Here is a 21,791-nt window from a genome sequence, read left to right as displayed (position 1 = left end):
TCATTGTGGAAATCCTGAAAACCTGACCTGCCTGTGACTCTCGAGGACAGGAATTACCTACCCCTGCCCTTGACTATTTAACTGCACCCTTTTACAACCTCATAAAAAATAATTTAAGGATTTATATTCTGCTTTAACCTGAAAGTGGATTACAACACTCATTATCATCATACACGGCATTACAAAATTACAAATATACAATCCACCCCAACCCCCAATCTGTCAGCTCTCTCAACTGCAGCTTTACCTAATAAAACTTATTTAAATCCCTTAAAATGCTGTTCATACAAAAAGCTTTTAATCTTTATAGAAAATCTCTATAGAAAATCTGTTGTCAAACATCTAGTGACAGAGTTTTAACTTATGGAACCCTGCCCTATAAATGGCTTTCTTTATTATTTCAAATACAATATATTTGGAAACATACAAAGAAATGAAAAGTTATGTATTTTAAAAACCATTAAATATTCATTTAAATAAAATCTGAGCTTTCAATGGAAGCCATTGTGAAGCATACATGAATAGAGTGATTTGGTCCATCCTTTTCCTCCTAAATATTATTTCTACTGCAGTGTTCTCCCCAGAAATTTCTTCCAGCTGGGTGGCATGAAAAAGTAGCCGGGTGGGGCGGGATGGGGAAATTTGGTGGTAGGGAAAATTAACCCCCTCTTTTACTAAGGTGTGCTAGCATTTTTAGCGTGCGCAAACCTCTGCTCTACGCAGGAAAACTAACGCCAGCTCAATGCTGGCATTAGCGTCTAGCGCGTGTGGCAATTCTGCGCGCGCTAAGGGCACACTAAAACCACTATCGCAACTTAGTAAAAGGAGCCCTAAATATGTACTATTTTTATTAGTTAATTATTATTATTTTCCAATGCTCAATATGACTTCCTTTAAGGTTTGACACTTGTGCCAAAATATTTTTACTAAATTTAAGAAGTATCCAATTCTAGAAGGAAACAATTAGATATTTGCCCTCTTTCAAATAGTATAGAGGTTTAAAACAGGGAAAGGTGTTAATGAGGTCATTAGGTTCAATCTAGACATTTATTTCTGCATGAATTTAAACAACTAAAAAAAAAAAAAAGAAAAAAAAAAAGATAAATATAGCTTATCCAGTCAAACAAGAAATGGCTCTACAGCAGGGGTGCTCATACTTTTTGGGCTTGCAAGCTACTTTTAAAATGACTAAGGGGGGGGCGTGGCCGTGCAGAGCGCAGGGAAGACGTGTTTCCCCTGAGCTCCGCTGTTCTCCCTCTGCACCGGCCCTTTTGATCTAAAATCCGTGAGCGAAAATACCCCAGTATTTACAGCAGCAAGCCAGCAATTATATGGACAAATTTGTCCAAAAAGGAACCCCGGATATGGCAACGAGAGGCAGCAGAAAAGAACGTGAGAAGCCAAAATCGGGACCGGGGGCCGAAGGCAAAATGGCGGGCGCCATGGACACCGCGGATGCCACGTGCGAAGACATGGTCGCACGAATTACTGAGGCGGTGGTTCTGGCATTGGGGACCAGGCTGGATCAAGTCACTGAATCCTTGGCAACACTCTCGGCCTCCGTGACAACTTTTAATAATCGGGTGACTGAGGTGGAGCAACGAGTGAGCACTACTGAGGACTCCCTTACAATGGTGCAGGAAGAACTTCGCCAGCTTAAGCGCACAGTTCGAGCACGTCGGACAAGCTGGAAGACCTGGAGAATCGCTCCAGGCGAAACAACCTACGTCTGGTAGGAATCCCAGAGACAGTGCTGGACTCAGACTTACATGCGGTGCTAGAAAAATGGCTGGCGGAGGAGCTGCTTGTGTCCTCTGCCTTTGGCCCGCTCAGGATTGAGAGGGCCCATAGACTGGGCCGAAGGCAGGAGGGGTCGCCTAAACCCAGAATAGTGATTATACGAATTCTGAATTTCGCTCTCAAGGATTTGCTGTTGAAGAACTTTAGACAACGGAAAGAACTCTTATTCCAGAACCATAGGATTCTGCTGTTCCAGGATTACTCGGCGCAAGTGGCAGCCCTGCGGAGAGGATATTCACCCGTCTGCAAAATCCTGGTGGAGAAGCAGCTGCGTTTCACCCTACAATTTCCTGCCAAACTTCGGGTCCTTTACAATGGACAACCTGTAGTGTTTGACACGAGTGCGGCGGCCCGCACACAGCTGAATGTCTGGTTCCCTGATCTGGCAGTTCGCACCTGAGAGGGCGCTCTGGTTCCTGGCATCCATCGACTGGCGACCCTAGGGTTGCTGAAGAGTGGGTGAGCCCCTTCCAGGGGCTTTCAGTGGGACTTTCCTGATGTGTCCTATTTCTCTGGAAACTGGGGTCTGTGTGACTGTGTTCTTCTGGTACTTGCTGGTTTGTAGGGAATTACATGGTGGACTTTCCCTCATGGGTTCACTGACTGGGAGGGGGTTGAGACCTGCCTATGAGTTTAGTGCTGGCTTGCCAGATTGTTGCTTTAGATATGTGATTTACTGGGATATTGTTTTTCATGGGTCGGGGGAGGGGGTCTGGGCCTCCGGGAGTCCCTCTGTTGGAGTGGTGGTATTGGGGGGGGGCGGGGAAGGGTGGGGGAGGGACTTGGGGGCAGTGGGAGGGGAGGGAAGGGGGGGGATGAGTGTGGTGCGGGTGTGGATATGGATAAGAGAGGAATGGTTGTTTGGTTGCTGGGGGGAGGGCTGGGACTCCTGGCAACGGTTTCTTTTTCCTGTGGTCTGCGGGTTGCTCTGATCTTTGTGTGGGATGTCCCCTAAAAGAGGAGTGCGTTGTGTGACGTGGAATGTATCGGGTATTAATTCCCCTATTAAGAGGACTAAGATTTTACAACACTTAGCGAGACACCAGGCAGATATTGTGGGGTTGCAAGAGACTAAACTTAGTGAGGAGGAGCATGGTAAACTGAGAAGGTCGTGGGTAGGACAGTGTTATTCAGCCTCTTCCCCTAAGGCAAAGGCCGGGGTGGCCTTGCTGATCCATAAAGCGATACCCTTTGTACATTCCCGAGTTCTTTCTGATCCAGAGGGCCACTATGTAATAGTTCAGGGCATGCTGTCTCATAGACCAGTGCTTTTGATATCAGTGTATGCTCCCAACAGTGCACAACGAGCTTTTTATAAAAAGCTTTTGGGGATTCTTATGTCCATCTCTCAGACGCCGGGGGTCCCTATGATTTTCTTGGGGGACTTTAATTCTGTTTTGGATCCAGTATTGGATTCTGTTAGGGGAGACCTCCGGCCGTCGGGTAGATCTGACAACGGGCTCCTGGCGTGGATGGATGCACTGAATTTGGTGGATGTTTGGAGAACTTTGCACCCTGATGAAAAAGACTACACACATTCTTCTAGAGCGCATGATTCTTCATCTAGAATTGATTTTATTTTTCTATCTCGCTCTTTCTTTTCAGAAGTATATAACTCAGAAATAGGTGCGCTGGTCATCTCAGACCACACTCCGGTGTGGATGGATGTGAATCTGACAGGGGGCCACCAGGGGGGAGGGGGAAAATGGCGATTTCCGGTAGCTCTGTACTCCGACCCCGAATTTAAGACCTTCCTTGAGCAGCAGTGGCAAGATTATGCAGAGTTCAATAGTGTGCATGTTGGGGAGGGATGTCTTTTTTGGGAAGCAGCTAAGGCGGTGCTCCGGGGTGCGGTGCTGGCTTATTGTGCTCGCAAAAAGAAGATGATGGCAGCCAGGATATTAGCCCTTGAGCGCAAGGTTCGGGAGAGCAGGCTTTTGGCCCTTCGTTCCCCTACGGGGCCCCATAAACGGGAATTTCAAATGGCACAGTCGGCGCTCCATGCCCTATTACATGAACGTGCCCAAAAAACCCTTTTTTATTATAAGTATAGATTACATCGTTTTGGCAACAAGCCGGGCAGAATGTTGGCTCAGTTGACTAAGGCGCGGAGGGGGTCCTCCTCCATTACCTCTCTCAGAGATGCCGGGGGGCGGCTAGTGACAGCACAATCCCACTTAGAACGGCTTTTTGTTACATTTTACAGCAACCTTTATTCGGCAGAAGTGGTGGATAGGGATGTCTCGATTCAAGAATACTTAGATTCTCTCCCTTTGCCTCGTCTCTCAGAGGAGGATAGAGACGGCTTGGCCTCCCCAATTACTCGGGAGGAGGTGTTGGGGGTAATAAAGAATCTTCCCCTTTGTAAGTCGCCGGGCCCGGACGGCTATAGTGGGGAGTTCTATCGGATACTTCAAGGCCACGTGGCTGACCCACTGAGAAACTATTTTCAACAGTCAGTGGAAGGGGGACATTTTCCAGTTGGATCTAATCGGGCGTTGATAACAGTCCTACCTAAACCTGGCAAGGACCCGCTTTTGGTGGAGTCCTACCGCCCTATTTCACTCATCAACGTTGACTTAAAAATTCTGGCCCGTATAATGGCTAATAGATTGGCCCCTTTGGTTCCCTCGTTGGTAGGGGTGGAACAGGCGGGTTTTGTGAAGGGGAGACAGACGGGCCACAATGTTCATAAGCTTTTGATTGCATTAGCCCATTGCGCTTCACAGAAAAAGCAAGCTTTAGCCATTAGTTTTGACTCCGAAAAGGCCTTCGATCGGGTTGAATGGGCCTTTCTGTTCCCATTGTTACACCGATATGGGGTGGAGGGTTTTTTTATGGGGGCTCTACGAGCCCTGTATTCAAATCCGGAGGCGGCGGTGCTGGTCAATGGGCAGCCGTCCTCGGTTTTTTCTTTACGGCGAGGCACCAGGCAAGGTTGCCCCTTGTCTCCCCTGCTTTATATCTTATTTTTAGAACCTCTATTATTAGGTATTCGTACTCATCCCTCGATCGTGGGGGTGGAGACTAGGGGTTCATCCCTGAGATGCATGGCCTTCGCGGATGATATCATGGTCCTCCTCACTGATCCGGTCTTACATCTTTCTCCTTTGTTGGATCTGTTTGCTGCATTTGGAGATCTATCGGGCCTAAAGCTTAATGTATCTAAATCTGAGGCTTTACCTATCCATCTAAATATCTCGCATAATTGGTCGGATTTCCCCATGAAGGAGGCCTCCCTACAGGTGAAATATTTGGGAGTCTTCATCCCTGCATCTCTATCACGCCTTTATGAGATAAATGTACGACCCTTACTTCGGCGATCTATTGAGAGCCTCCGCCTGTGGGGAGCTTTACCGGTCTCCTTGGCAGGTCGAATTTTTTTATATAATATGATGATAGTACCATGTTGGTTGTACCTGCTACAGACTTTGCCACTATGACTGCGCCGGGCGGACCTAGACGAATTGTATGGTGCTCTGCGGCTGTTTTTGTGGAGGGGGCGGCGGCCCAGACTGCCCCTGAGTGTTTTAATGTTACCGGAGGCGCAGGGAGGGTTCGGCCTCTTGGACTTAAGAGCCTATAATCTAGCGTGTGGTATGAGATTGGTCCGAGATTGGTGTCTAGAGAGCTCCTCCTTCTTGACTTTTTCGGTTGAACGGGATTTTTTATATCCGGTCTCTGGGCTGTTCTTGCTACATGCCCCCTTGGCCCAGTTGGACCCATTGCAACGGGGACATGTGGTGTGGGCCTATATGAGACTCATTTGGAAATTGCTTTGTAAACGTCTGGGTGTACCTTATGATGCCTCTCCTATGTTACCACTTATGGGGAACCCCCTGTTTAGCCCGGGTAGTGACAATCGGGTCTTCCGGCTTTGGCATTCACGGGGAATTCGCAGAGTGGGGGATGTTCTTGACGACCGTGGAGCTATTTTGCCCGCCGAGGGACTGGCGTCTTTATATGGGTTGGATCGAATAGATACCTTTAGTTATGGGCAGCTACGCCATTATGTTGTTGGGCTTGAGGGGGCCGTTCGAAGCGCTGCGGCGGCAAAGAGACTAGGTCAAAGCCTGGCTTTGGGGGAGGATTCTGCTCCGTGCCTGCGTTTCTATGTCACTGAGCTACAATTGTCTTTGTCATCGGAAAGGGCTGACTACCTGGCTGGGGCGTGGAGCGCTGACCTGAGCTGCATTATTACGTCCACAATGCTTTCCCATTGCTTTGTTTTCCTGCGCACTCTTTCCTGCAATATGGTACACAGAGAACAGGAGTATAAATTCTTCCAGAGAATGTATATCTCTCCCCGGAGAGCCTGTAGAGCTGGCTTTGCGGAGCATGAGCGCTGTCCCAAATGCTCTGTGACTTCTGCTACCCTAGGACATATGTTCTGGGGCTGCCCTCTCATACAGGTTTTTTGGAAGCGAGTGTGGGCTTTCCTGTCTTCCCTATCCCTCACGCTCCCAGCGTGTACCCCGGAGGTGGCGCTTTTCTATGATGGAGCGGCTCTCTCCAGTTGCTCTGGGGGTCAAAAATTGTTTGTGTTCAAGGCTTTGCTCCTGGCCAAGAGGGCCATTTTAATTCTCTGGCGGGCTCCATCTATCCCATCTTTTCCCCAATGGCACGGGTCCCTATTTGAGTTAGCGCTGGTAGAGCGCAGGATGACGGGGTCCCATGATGAGGGCAGATGGGCTAAATTTCAGGATGTGTGGGAGGGATACTGGTTGTCCCTCACTCATAGGGAACGGAGTATATTATTGAACAACTAATCGTTTGGCCAGTGAGACCTGGGGGGGGGTTCCTGCGCTCTTTCCTTCACACTGACTGTGATGGGACTTTTGGCCTGGTCTCCTTACCCTAGGGAATTATTACGCTAGGTACTTCTTCTTTTTCTTTTTCTCTTTCTTTCTTCCTCGCTTGGTATATTCTCATTTAGAGGGTTATGCACCACATGGGTTTGGGTATGGGTTTGGGTTTTGGGGGGGGGGGACTTGGGGGGGAGGGGAAGCGTGGGGTTTCACATGTAGGGCGGTTGGGGGTCAATAGTAAAATACTGTATTGGGCTGTTTTGAAGCTATGTATACCTGCACTGGCAGGGTTTATTTTGTTATGTTTATATATTGGTGTTGGTGCTTTGTACAAGAATGGTGTTGTACTATATGTTGTTATTATTGCCCAATAAATAAATATTATATATAAAAAAAAAAAATGACTAAGTCAAAATGATCTACCAACAATAAAATTTAAAAAAACAATTTAAAACAACACAAAGCACACTGTACGCAGAGAAAATGTTAATTATTTATATTCCACAGGTTTTCAAAGAGGTCAAGGCAGATGACTTTATGCAATGCCACCTCAGGAACAACTATACAAAAATAGACAAATATACCCCCTCCCATTTTACTAAACCGCAATAACGGATTTTAGCGCAGGGAAATGCGCTGAATGCCCTGCGCTGCTCTTGATGCTCATAGGCTCCCTGTGCTAAAAACCGCTATTGCGGTTTAGTAAAAGGGGGCCATAGTGCAAAATATAGACAGCAGATATAAATTCTCAAAACGGACACATTTTGATCACTAAATTGAAAATAAAATCATTTTTCCTACCTTTTTGTCTGGTGATTTCATGAGTCTCTAGTTGCACTTCCTTCTTCTGACTGTAAATTTAATATTTCTTTCTTTCTGCCCCTCCCCTTTTCTTTCTGTTTCTCTCCCCCATGCTTGCCTGTCTTTCTCTTTCTCCCAGCCCCCGTCTTTATTTCTGCCTTTCTTTTTCTCTCTCTCCCCCTGCCCCCCAAGCCATCGTGCTGATTTCTCCATTTCCCCAATTCTTTCCCTACCCCCTAAGCCACACCAATTTCTCCCTGCTAACTCCTCGAGCCAGGCCAGACGCGTACAAGCGCCGGACTCACAAGACTTCACCTCTGACATCAATTCTAACATCAGAGAGGAAGTTCCAGGCCAGCCAGGCAGTTGTTTCTTACAAAATTACACTGATTTTTGTATCAGTGTCCTGTCTCCTCTTTTGTTTAGAGGAACTGACCTATTAAATACTGTATACAGTGGTACCTCGGTTTACGAGTGCACTGGTTTGCGAGTGTTTTGCAAGATGAGCAAAACATTCGCAATATTGGCGCCTCGGAAACCGAGCGTGCCTCAATTTGCGAGCGGCGCCCCCCACAATCCGGCACCCTCCCTCCCGCGATCTGAAATCCCCCAGGCCCACCTGAATAGGCTTCTTACTTGCATCTGGCTACCAGCATGTCCTGTATGTTGGTGCCAGTGCCCGAAGACCTGCATCCTCTTCTTTGCTGGGCCTTGAGCATTCGCGCATGCTCAAGGACTGCGAGTTCACACTCTCTCCGGTGCCAGTGGCCAGATGCAAGTAAGAAGCCTGTTCGGGTGGATCTGGGAGACTTCAGATCGCGGCGGGAGGGTGCCAGATCGTGGGGGGAGGGTGCTGGATTACGTGGGGGGGGGGGCCTTTGGGGGGAGCAATACTGGTTCTCGGGGGGGGGGAACTCGCTTTGATATATGAGTATTTTGGTTTACGAGCATGCTTCTGGAACGAATTATGCTCGTAAACCAAGATACCACTGTATTTTAGTTCAATTGCTATCACAATCAAAACACGCTCCACTTTGTACATACTAAGCATTCATGTGTAAATCAATTTAGGGTAATGAAGGAAAAAGCCTCAGGTCACAGAATGAGCCCCTTATGATATGTGTACTACTCATATAGTAGTAAATCACAGGCATAAGAAATGTTCAGAAACCCTAAATGGCATGACATAATAGTCTCAGTGTCCTGAGGAAGTGGTGGTTAGCCATGAAACGCTGGCCATCATCGAGAATGGCTTTATAATGTTTGTCAACTACTTGAGACTTAAGGAATATGGCATGAATTTGAGGTTTCTGAAGGTTTTTTTATGCCTATGTTGGACTAACTCCCACCCACTTGTGAAGCACCCATATCTGTTTGTTATTCCCTCTATTGTCTTCTACCCTATCTGCTTTATCATTCCCCCTGTAATTCCCTAAGCAGTGTGTATAAATTCACCCTTTTTAGTTAGTATATATGTTTTGGTTTATGTCTAACCTAACCTGGTTCTGTTTAGTATTTTAACTTTAACTTGTTTTTAAGTTACTTTTTATTTCTGTACACCACCTAGAAATTTTATTAAGCGGTATAAAAATTTTTTTAATAAACTTGCAACTTTTATCATTTTCGTCGCCCTTCTCTGTACCTTTTTTAATTCTGCTTTATCTTTTTTGAGTTATGCCGACCAGAACTGTACACAATATTTGAGGTGCATTTTCATCTTTGTTCTCTATTCCTTTCCTAATTCCTAAAATTCTAATTGCTTTCTTAGCCGCTGTCACACATTTTATTCATTTAATTTGATTTATATCCCGTCTTCCCCAGAAAACTCAGAACAGGTTACAAGGTAACATACATAATAATTTCAGCAGGCACAGAACAAGGATTTATAACATATGGATAATTCATCGCACATTAGCAGTTCCAGGGATGTTCGTTTCACAGATCATCTTGAGCATAAACAGAGAGTGTAGTTCAGCATATATGAGGAACACATTAGTTTGGGAGATAGGGACTGTGTGGTTCTTAGGCTGAAGAATTAGGTGAAGAGGTAGGTTTTTATTGCTTTCCAAAAGCTCAAAAGCCCTTTGAGGGGTTTGATGTGTGGAGGCAGTTGATTCCAGTATTTTGGTAGGAAGTGAGAGTAGGACCTTCGTCTGGCACTTTCTAGTTGGAGGCTCTGACCAGGGGTTAACTGTAGATGTGTTTTCTCCTGGGAGCAGAGGGGTCTGTTCAGGACATAAGGTGGAAATCTGGCTGATATGTAGTGGGGTGCCATGTTGTGTAAATACTTGAATTCAAGTACTAAGCCTCTGAAGATGGAGTGTTTGGCTATGGGTACAATCAAAGCTGTTTGTGTGCTGTAACTGCTAAAGACATGCTTTGGACCATCATGCAAGCAGGTCACAAATAGTGTCTGCCAAATAGGTCAGACCGATATCCAACTGAGCAGTATAATTCTCCTCCTAAACTAAGGACTGCTGATTCCATTTCAGGCATATTCTCACCACAAAGGTGCTGCAAATAGTTACCTTAAAGGATTGCTTCAAGGTGTTTTCAACCTTCCTATCTTGAAGATCTTTAAGAGCAATGCCTCCTTCTACAGGAAGAGTGGCCTTCTTAGTCATAGCTATTGCCAGAGAAACTGGAATTTATTTTTCTCTCCTGGCACTAAGGGATAAGGCATGACATGTCTCTACCCACCTTAACCTCGGTATTTGAAGCCACCCACTCTACCAAAATTAAATCTTGACTATCTGGCGTAGAAAATGCCTTAATGGGACTCCTAAGGTCCTTCATAATAGATGATCCCCGAGAACCTGAGCACAACATAGAAGGATCCTCAATAGAAAAGACAGCTAAAGTCCAGAAGAGCTGAACTCTTCCTTATGAAAGAGCCTGAACACTTTCAGGTCATCTTCTTCCATTGTTCCCCTTCCATAAGAAACTCTAGGGAGGGGCCCACTAAAGCCAGGGAATCGACAAGAAGAGAGGTGTGAGGAGAATCCAGGTCAGCCAGCTCTTTGGAAGTTGTATGCCCTCTCAGGCACTGGAAATGCAGAAGGAAATGAAGGAGAAAGGACTTGTAAAGCCCCTACTTTAATAGGTAGACCTGTTGAAGAAACAGGACAAATTCAGGCATAAACACAGCCCCTGCTCAGGGGAGAGCCCTGCCTGTATGGTAGACTGCAAAATAGCTATGGAATGCTATGTGACTGCTGGAGATAGAAAATGGAGCTGTGGAGTATCATGAAGGTTTATAAGTCACAGCTCAGTTCAGTGATCTCTATTTCCACCTACTGGTTGACAGGCATAACTATTTCCACAAGTTCTGGAATAGTGAAGTTCTGGAATAATGAGGAAGATGCTATTGAAATGCTCTTTCCCTGAAATGCTGCTCTGCTCTTAACTAATCTCAACCCCTCTTTCCTGCACCATCTCAGCCATACACTCCAGGCTCTGCCTGCCTCTGGGTTCCTGTCCAGTACTTCGTACTAGTCAGGCAAGTTACCAAGCAATTTTCATAACCACTAGCCACTACATAAACCTGACTAGGCACACTGTAAGATGTAATTGAAGAATAAACAATGATGTAGTATGCAAAGGGTCCATTCATTTAAGACACTGGGCCATAATCACCTGAAATACACTTGGCAATTTTGAAAACCTACTATTTCCATACAAATCAAAACATTTTACCTTCTTCCTGGAAAATAGGAATTGAAGCCAAATGAATCTAAGCTGGAGAGCCAGATTTCAAATAAAGTAGGGGAAAAGTTTAAGTCAACAGCACATCTGCCCAATGACTTCATTTCCTATAGCTTCAGGAAAGAGAAAAATTCCAAACAAATTCTTGTGCAAATGCCTGTGTTAAAGGTCCTGCGGCACATCTGCCCAGCAGCACTAGGTTCTAATAAGTAAACATTTCAATACAGATAAATTGTTTCAGATATTCAATTATAAAAAAATGGCACAAATGCAAGAGTGTTTAAACAAAATTATACAGCAAATTTTTTATAGCGTCTTGCTGGCATAATACTTCTGAGGAAGCAACCAATAACTGCTAGCACAGACTTGATTAGTTTTACAAGTTGTAGTCTGCTGGTAGAAATCTTGCTAGCTCATGATTCTATATTGTTTATATGTTTTATGCGTTATTTTTTATTCGCATTTTATTATGAATGTACAGTTGGTACCCGCTTAGAATTGTTGGATATGTGGTATATAAATATTTTAAATAAATAAAAATATGGAAAAATTATGTTCTGTTAATTTTCTTTCCTTTAGACGCAGCAGATGAATCCAGAGACCAATGGGATAGCTCACATCTACCAGCAGGTGGAGATAGAGAAACTGATTAACAGGTGGTCTATTGGCTGGCACTCCTCCTGTATCTCCAGTATAGCTCCTTGCCCAAGCATCTGTAACCATCAATAGGCATAGCATGTAAAAAAAACCAAACAAACTTATTTCCTATAACAAATCTCAAAAGGCAATAATACAGAATACAACCATCAATAACAACAAACTTTGAAAGTTGCAAAAGAAAAAACCGACAGACAATATCCAGAAAGGGTGGGGCTCTGGATTCATCTGCTGCATCTAAAGGAAAGAAAATTAACAGGTAAGAACATAATTTTTCCTTCCTTAGAAACAGTAGCAGATGAATCCAGAGACCAATGGGAAGTAGCAAAGCAATCCTCAATCTGGGTGGGAAGTAAACGTCGCCTCCGCAATAACCGAAGCACTAAACGTATCCACCGCATGCATCCCCACATCCAACCGGTAATGCTGAGATAAAGCACTCTCGGAAGACCAAGTAGCTGCGAGACAAAACTTCTCCAAGGAAAAAACCTCTGAACCGAGTCCAAGAAGTAGCCATCGCTCTGGTGGAATGGTCATGAAGTTCTTTTGCCAACCGCTTCCCTGTCATCAAGCAAGCGTAAATAATGTCCTCCTGGACCCATCGAGCGATGGAGGCTTTGGACGCCGCCATATGTTTGAGGCGTCCCTTGAAGAATACAAAAAAGTGATTAAACAATTAAAATTTGTTAGAAACCTAGCTCATGGAGAACGCTACGCACTTTTAAAAAAATGCTCCCCATTTCTCCTCCCAGGAAGAAGGAAGGAAAAGTGAGAGTGTCATAAAAGAAAGGATGACACCTCCTTAGAAAGAAATTGTGGTACCATCCAAACTGACACCCCAGATTTTGTAAATCAGAAATAGGAATCCCCACCAAACAAGGCCTACAACTCAGAAAACCGCCGAGCCACAAGAAACCCCATGTTCAATGGCACAGCCCTTTAGAGTCTCAAAAGACAAGGGTGAAATGAAGCCCTTGGTAAACTGCGAAGAAGTACCTTAAGACTGTACTCCATTTAGGAACGGAACTACATGAAGCTGAAAAGTAAACGAAGAGCAATATACCTAGCCCTTGTAACAAGCTAAGAATGGCACTTGAAGCTGAAGGGAATTGAATGCTAAGCCCTTGGCAATACACTTGTGCCATAAAAGAACTCTGAAAGCAAATGTTGAGAAGTACCCAAGAAAGGAAAAACCTCCAAAAGGAAGCAGAAGCCACAGGTGAAGACGTCTGTATCGCCTGGATAAGAGAAGAAACAACCTGCTTCGCATAACCCTTACACGTCAGCCATGACTTTTCAAAAGCTAGGTTGTAATACCAAAGTAGTACGAATATCCATGTTGATTGGACCCTAGGTGAACAAATCCGGAGATACCAGGAAACTCAACAGTCCAGCTGTCGAAAGACTCATCAGATCCGCATAGCAAGGTTGGCGCAGCCAAACCAGAGATTCAACAAATACTGTGCCCTGAAAGCGAGCTTGAGATGGCAAATCCAAGCCATCATCAGCCAGGGGAAAATATTGAAAAAAGAGAAACCAGAGGCGAGAAAGAAGCCACGCTGCTATCCCCTCTGACTCCTACTCCCTGCGCCCGCTGGAGAAGCTAGGAAGCTTAGAATTTCGAGATGAGGCCACGAGGTCTAGTTCCAGGAGATCTCACTTCCATAAAAAGAGCTGGAACTCCTGAGCCAAAAGTCTCAATATCCAGGATGTAGAAGATTTCACTTTTACTAACATTTACACTTTCTAGAGCGTACACAGCGCTGTACATTGTAACATACAATAAATGGGCCATGCTCAGATTTCGCGGAGAGAAAGTCTATCCAAACTCTTTTCCTGACTCATAAAATGATCTGCCAACAGAAGAGGAAGATGAGGGTCCACCCACTGAAATAGAACCACAACTTTACCCGTCAACTGAGTACATCACCTACTGTCCAGGCTGTAGAGAAATACCCCCATCATAATACTGACTGAAAAGAACTTCAGTGTCATTCCGGAAGAATGGTCTGAAGCTCCAGAAAGGTAGCCTGACCATGCTCCAGAGTAGAAGAATGAACAAGTACTGAGTCGCCTCTTAAGACCAGACTTCTGGAGCTGAGGATGGAAGGCACCGAGCCCCCCAACCCGATACCCGGGATGTTTGGTGACCATGAGCTAGTCCAGCAAAGACCAAGACATGTCTTTGAAAAGAGAAATCTCGCTGAGCCACCAAATCATACAGAGCGATGCTTGAGGAGCCTACCAAATAATTGGAGCCCTGAGATACCAGGAACCACCGGAACAAAAGCGACTGCTGTAGCGTTATAATGGGAAAGCAAATAAGAAGGACAATTACCAACAGACAAAGGCTCAATCTCCAGGGACCCCAAGAGAGACAATGAGATACCCGTGTGAAATACAGGGCACGATCTTACTGCTGATCTCACTGTGCCGTGATTTGCCATATGTCAACTGAGACTGAGACCTAGCACAGGCCAGAGTCTCTCTGGTAATCCCCTTGAGTGCTAACCTCAGAGTCCGATTAAACTAGCAGCTTCCTTCAAGTGAATACAGCAGGAAAACAGACATAGACATATAAATCTGCCCAAGCTTGTCCCAAAGCTGGTGAAACATGTACAACTTGTCTGAGCCAGAATGGAGAGAAGCCGCAGCATACCCTGACCAAAGTCAGCTGGAAATAAACTACCGGAACGCTGCAGCTCTCCCGACATCGCCGGAGACCCAAGCACGCGACTGATTCTCGCCGACACGTGGCCGCTGCATCAATGCTCCTAGAAACATAGTCAGATTCAAGCCCTGCAAAATTTACCCTGCTGCGACCTGTATAGAAAGAAAATCAGACTCGGGGAATAACTAGAAGAGCGGTGCGCCCACAGCACCGGAAAAAACATGTCCCATCTCATGCGCGCTGCTATAAACCGGCACCTGCACAATCAGCTGCACATGGCCGTGACAAACACCGACGAAAGAGAGCCTCGGAATAAACAGGACTACTACTGCTGCACTGAAACCCAACAAGGAGAACAAATGCGAGCATGAAATCGCACTGCTACTGCCGCGCTGTAACCAACAAGGAAACCAAGCGCGTGCACGCAAAGGGTGGGAAAGTCCCGGCTCCCTCAACGGATTTCTAGTCATAAAACTTAGCCTCAATAAAATATCCGTTCCTTAAACGTACGTTGACCGATCCCACAGTACTAAGACTCCCAAAGAAAACCTGAATTTCAAACAACAGTAAAAAAACACATACATACTCACAAGCTTGTTGTTAGGGCCGGTTGAAGCCAGTAAGAGCTGGTTGTGCAGCACTAACAGGGCAGAATGTAGCAACTGTGGTCTCCTTTTGTTTTTTAAACAGAGAAGGGAAAGAAGAAAAAAATTGAGACCCAATCAGACCGTCTAGCAATGGAGGGAGGGTGAGGCAGGGACCTGGAGGGGGGGGGGCAGGTGTAACCCCTAAAGCCGGCACCGTTCAGCCGGACACCCCTGTCTCACTGAAGAGAAACCTCAACAGGAGAAAATAATTTTCCAGTCACAGCCAGAATTCAGGAGCTAGTTGAATAGCGACCATCACCTGCTGGGAGATAGAGCATACTGGAGATACAGGAGGAGTGCCAGCCAATAGGACCACCTGTTAATCAGTTTCTCTATCTCCGCCTGCTGGTAGATATGTGCTATCCCATTGGTCTCTGGATTCATCTGCTGCTGTTGCTAAGGAAGCACTTTTTCTTATCTCTCCTCCTTCATTTGCCTTAAAGGGAGTAAAGGATTAGCCATTTGTAATAGTGCAAACCTCTACCTACAAATGTCAAATATGACATCAAATACCAAGACTATCAGGCCCATTCAATATGCCTCAACACCCTTCCAGAAACTGGGTGGTGGCAATGTTGAGCTAGTTTTTTTTTTTTTTTTTTTTTGGGGGGGGGGTTGTAATAATTTATATTCCGCATATCCTGCAATTCTATGCAGATTACAAATTATTCAGGTACTCAAACATTATTTCCTAACTGTCCCGGCGGGTTCCCACTCTATCTAATTTACCTGGGGCAAAGGGGATTAAGTGACTTGCCCAGGGTCACAAGGAGCAGTGCAGGATTTGAACCCACAGCCTCAGGGTGCCAAGGCTGTAGCTCTAACCACTGCACCACACACTCCCATCACAAATTTTCTACATAAAAACACAAGTTAAACTGAATTCAGAAAACAAAGCAGGCTGTTACCATAACCTATTTATTTATGAAAAAAACAAAGAAAACAATACACCAGCATATTATATACTGTGACTTCAGGACATGTTTTTTTTTAACAAAATAAATTTTCTACAAAAACAACCTCCCCGATTCACAATACTCTCCCTTAATCCCTCAAACTCAACTCCTCTGGTTTTCCCCCATCTCCAGAGAAAGGGTCTGTAGTGTATACAGTCTCTGAAGCATAATCATCACATATTTTCTGTGTGCCTATATATTTTATTTAACTGACAATATAATTACAAAGCTTTCTTGTGCTATCAAATAAGTACACCATAGACCAGGGATGCCCAAATAGTCGATCGTGATCGACCAGTAGATTGCAAAGGCAATGAGAGTCGATTGCATTGCCTTTGCGATCTTGTTCTTCCTGCCTCCCCGAGCCAGGCCAGGCGCATATAAATGCCGGACCCACAACCTTCGCCTCCGACGCCAATTCTGATGTCGGAGATGAAGTTCTGGGCCAGCCAATCGTTGCCTGGCTGGCCTGAAACTTCCTCTCCATCAGAATTGATATGGGGGAGGGAAGGCTTGTGGGCCCATCATTTGTACGTGCCAGGGCTGGCTCGAGGAAACAGGAAGAAATCGGCGTGGTGGCTGGGGGGCTCAGGGAGAGAGTGAAAGAAAGGCAGTCAGGGGGAGAAAGAAAGAAAGACAGAAATAAAGAGGGGGCAGTGGGGAGAAAGAAAGAAAGAAAGAAAGGGAGACAGAAATAAATAAATATTGGATTTACAGAAGAAAGAAGTGCAACCAGAGACTCATGAAATCACCAGACAAAAAGGTAGAAAAATGATTTTATTTTCAATTTAGTGATCAAAATGTGTCTGTTTTGAGAATTTATATCTGCTGTCTATATTTTGCACTATGGCCCCCTTTTACTAAACCGTGATAGTGTTTTTTAGCGCAGGGAGCCTATGAGCATCGGGAGCCGCGAGGGGCATTCAGCGCAATTCCCTGTGCTAAAAAAACTATCGCGGTTTAGTAAAAGGGGAGGGGGTATATTTGTCTATTTTTGTATAGTTGACATTGCATATTTTAAAGTCATCTGCCTTGACCTCTGAAAAAAAAAACCCGAATACAAATGATAATAACATTTTCTCAGTGTACTTTGTGTTTTTAAAAATTTTATTGTTGGTAGATCATTTTGACTTGGTCATTTTAAAAGTTGCTCGCAGGCCAAAAAAGTATGGGCACCCCTGCCATAGATTATGCGTATGAAAAGAACACTCTACATCAAGCAACTAAGTTTTCAGCAGCTTCTCCTTTTATTTCTGACTTATTTCCTTACTCTTCATCTTCCAGCTTATATTGGAACTAGCATTTACTAAGTTACAGCACCAAGTGCTAGCTTTCACCTGAACCCAGATCTTTTGCAATTGCTGTTGAACCACCATGCTTGCTCGCTCATCTGTTCAATTTTTGTTCATTAATAAACTAAAAACTTATTTCTCATGGCTATCTCCATTTACTTTTTTATTTACAATTATGCAACATATTATTAAGTCTCAAAAAGCAAATCTTGGAAAATTATTTAATTTACCTTTAGCTCATCAAATCGGAGTGTGAAATGAAGAATTTCTGCAAACTGCTTAGCAAGAGCCTGCTCTCGCTCCAGGTGCTGTGTCGGAGAGTACGGTGTGCTTGTTAAAGCTCCTAGAAGGCCTCGCAGTGCTGCTTCTATACAAAGACCAAACAAAACACTACATCTTAATTTTCCAATATATAATACAGATTTCAACAATTTGTGGCCATTAATATGTATTATGGTTTAACAGGGAAATTATGTGTAGGATAATTAATTCTACTTAATAATAATTATACTAAATTTTTTAAATAAATACAAAATTTTTTAAATAAAATAAATACTCGTAAAATGTCTTACATAACTGGAGCCTTCTGCATTAACAATAAATATCAACTTGTCAATGTAATTATTACAGTGTAAATGTACTCTCTTAAAGAACTGATCTCAAGCTTTGAAGCAGAAAGAACTTAAGACCCTACCAGAAACCTACCTCAATGTGCAGCTTGCCTTTAAACAGGAATGATGAATCAAACAACAACCCTCCCCCCCCAAAAAAAAATAAAAGAACAATTGCTCAATATATAACTCAAGGGTTCATCTAAAAAAAAAAAAAAAAGAATATAGGCAACATAACAAGCCATTTATATACCGCAAAACCTCTCAGATCTATGTGATTAACAAATGCAAGAACTGGACATGCACAGGGAATTATATACTTAAATTACAGAATATTTAGCTATAAAATCTGGCAAATAAGTGAGTTTTCAACATTCTTCTAAAGCTTGATACGGACAAAAATTGGATATCAATTTGCTAAAGTTCTTGACCCAGAGACCATCTCTATAATAAAATCCTAAGCCGCGCATGCGCACTTCTACTTGCGTGTTCCGTATGTCCGTGGCCTAAAGAAATGTGCATGCGCGACTACAACTGCCCCACACTCGTGGCCCACACTCGTTTGCATTCCAGTGGCAGCAACTGAGTGGTGGAGAGCAGCCCCGCTCCGCCCGTTGACCCTCCACAAACCTCCCGGCTCCAGCGGCATAGGCAGCACCAGTGGCAGCAACTGAGTGGAGAGCAGCCCGGTTCCGTCCGTTGACCCTCCACAAACCTCCCGGCTCCAGCGGCGTAGGCAGCACTTTAAACATGCTCCTTCGCGGCCTTCTACTGCCGATTTCCTCTGCCGCGTCTCTGATGACATCATCGGAGACAAATGCGGGAGAGGAAATCGGCAGTAGAAGGCCGTGAAGCAGCGTGTTTAAAGTGCTGCCTACGCGGCTGGAGCCCGGAGGTTTGTCGGCGGTGGGAGGGTCAGGAGCAGGCCAGATCGAGCAGGACAACGGCAGTAAAAAAAGGGGGAGGGGCCGAACGGAACAGGGAAGGGTAAGGGGGAAAATGCTGCTACTGCTACACAGGGACTTGGAGGGGAAGGGAAATACCGCTGCTGCTTCTGCACAGGAAAGGGGGGGGGGATAGGAGGGAAATGCTGTTGCATAGGGAAGTAGGATGGAAATGCTGCTGCACAGGGAAATGGGGAAAAATGACAGACAGCAGGAGGGAGGGAGACAGAAAGAAAGACAGAGAAAGGGGGCCAGGGAGAGAGAGAGAGTCAGTGGGAGGGAGACAGATAGGCATATATTCTAGCACCCGTTAATGTAATGGGCTTAATGACTAGATAATAAAACCCTAAGCGGCGCATGCGCACTCCTACCTGCATGTTCCGTATGTCCGTGGCCGGAGGAGTGCGCTTGCACGCCTACAACTGCCCCACACTCGCGAAGGGAGAAGATACAGAAACAAAGAAAGACTGACAGACAGCCAGGGAGAGAGACAGTAAGACAGGGGGGCCAGGGAAGAGACAGAGACACACAGGGGGACAGAGACAGAAATAAAGGGGGGCAGGGAGAGAGATAAAAAACATAAAGTAAGAAAGAAAGAAACGCCTCAGCTACCCATTGTGCTAAAAGTCTACACATCTATTCTAGCACCCGTTAATGTAACGGGCTTAAACACTAGTTTATAAATATAACATTTTACTATTGGGAAAGAAAATAAATGAAGTTTGCACAAGGTTGGTTTTCTATCCGTAAAATTTAAATGATCCACAAGGTAAATAGGTATTAACCTGTACAGGGCCTTACAGCAAATGGAACCCATTTTGAACATAAGAATTGTCGCTGCTGGGTCAGACTGGTGGTCCATCATGCCCAGCAATCCGCTCACGCGGCAGCCCTCTAGTCAAAGACCAGCACCCTGAGACTAGCTCTACCTGCGTACATTCCGATTCAGCATAAACTTGTCTAACTTTGTCTTGAATCCCTGGAGGGTGTTTTCCCCTATGACAGACTCCGGAAGAGTGTTCCAGTTTTCTACCACTCTCTGGGTGAAAAAGAACTTCCTTACGTTCGTACAGAATCTATCCCCTTTCAATTTTAGAGACTGTCCTCTCGTTCTCCCTACCCTGGAGAGGGTAAACAACCTGTCTTTGTCTACTAAGTTTATCCCCTTCAGTACCTTGAATGTTTCGATCATGTCCCCTCTCAATTTCCTCTGTTTGAGGGAGAAGAGGTCCAGTTTCTCTAATCTTTCACTGTATGGCAGCTCCTCCAACCCCTTAACCATCTTGGTCGCTCTTCTCTGGACCCTTTTGAGTAGTATCGTGTCCTTCTTCATGTACAGCGACCAGTGCTGTACACAGTACTCCAGGGTGAGGGCACACCATGGCCCAGTACAGCGGCATGATAACCTTTTCCGATCTGTTTGTGATCTCCTTCTTTATCATTCCTAACATTCTGTTCGCCCTTTTCACCGCCGCCGCACATTGCATGGACGGCTTCATCGAATTGTCGATCAGAACTCCCAAGTCTATTTCCTGGGAGGTCTCTCCAAGTACCGCCCCAGACATCCTGTATTTGTGCATGAGATTTTTGTTACCTACATGCATCACTTTACACTTATCCACGTTGAACCTCATCTGCCATGTCGATGCCCATTCCTCGAGCCTGATTATGTCATGTTGCAGATCTTCGCAATCCCCCTGCATCTTCACTACTCTGAATAACTTCGTATCGTCTGCAAATTTAATCACCTCACTCATCATATCAATATCTAGATCATTTATAAAGATGTTGAAGAGCACGGGTCCAAGCACCGAGCCCTGCAGCACCCCACTGGTGACGCTCCTCCAGTCCAAGTATTGTCCATTTACCCCCACTCTCTGCTTCCTATGATCCAGCCAGTTTTTAATCCACGTGAGTATTTCACCCTCGATTCCATGGCTCACAATTTTCAGAAGTAGTCATTCAAGCGGAACCTTGTCAAACGCCTTCTGAAAATCCAGATACACAATGTCGACCGGGTCGCCTTTGTCTATCTGCCTGTTCACTCCTTCAAAGAAAGAATCCTTGCTTCAATTGGAAGTCAGTACAAACCTCCTCAAAGACGCTTTCATATACAATATCTCACTGTATCAAACCAATCAAAAATAATTTTTTTAAAAGAATGGTATCCTCAATGTAGTCTTAAACTATAAGAGCGGCAAACCAAAAGGTTCTTGCTCAAGTGCTTTGCTAATAGCCCCAACCTTATACATGGCTTTCGTTTGCCGTATACCACACACCATCATAGGTACACCCTATGTGAAATAAGTGATATAAAGTGAATAAGTATTTAGTTCAATAATGTATCCCCAAGGGGATTGCCAACAAAAGACATCAAAAATGGAAGCAAGTAAAAATATGAGAACTTAACTTGCCAAAAATTATAGCCCTGTCACTATTGATAATTATTCAGCTGGGCAGTTGTAATTTCAGATTCTACTGAGTTCAGTTATGGGGAAACCTCTTCATCAGGAACCTCTCCAAAACAATTTATGCCCAATTCTAACGCCAATAGGTGCTGCAATCTCTTTTCTGCTTTAAGTTAACAGATTTTGTCCGAACACAGAAAAGAAGTTGCAGTGGGAGTGACCATCTGAGAAATGGTTTAATAATGAACTTTTGCACCTTAAGAGGCAGTGCCAAAGGTAAAAGTAGGCACAGAGGAAAGACCAATCTGATAATATTAGGAAGGATTGTAGAGGTTAAGCATTATAAACCTGAACTAAAGGTCAAGCGAAAAGCTATACTAAGTTAGTAGGAGTTGATATGCAGGACAACAGAAAGCTATTTTGTTTATTGAAAGAATTAAGATATGGGCCCTGCCTTGTTACGGTGGGTAGCTGCCCACCATCAGCAGAGC

At 44.7% G+C, this 21,791-nt stretch overlaps 1 protein-coding gene across 1 annotated transcript in view; it reads right to left on the bottom strand.

The window, feature by feature from the left end:
- CYRIB (CYFIP related Rac1 interactor B) overlaps window positions 1-21,791 on the bottom strand; it is a 418,393-nt gene that overhangs the window by 23,401 nt on the left and 373,201 nt on the right. The window contains exon 13 of the mRNA XM_033933027.1: window positions 17,568-17,704. Coding sequence (XP_033788918.1) covers window positions 17,568-17,704 — 137 coding nt within the window. The remainder of the gene's footprint in view (window positions 1-17,567; window positions 17,705-21,791) is intronic.

The sequence above is a fragment of the Geotrypetes seraphini genome, chromosome 2 (assembly GCF_902459505.1).
Source record: "Geotrypetes seraphini chromosome 2, aGeoSer1.1, whole genome shotgun sequence".
Lineage (NCBI taxonomy): Eukaryota > Metazoa > Chordata > Amphibia > Gymnophiona > Dermophiidae > Geotrypetes > Geotrypetes seraphini.
This window is presented reverse-complemented; position numbering and strand designations above follow the sequence as displayed.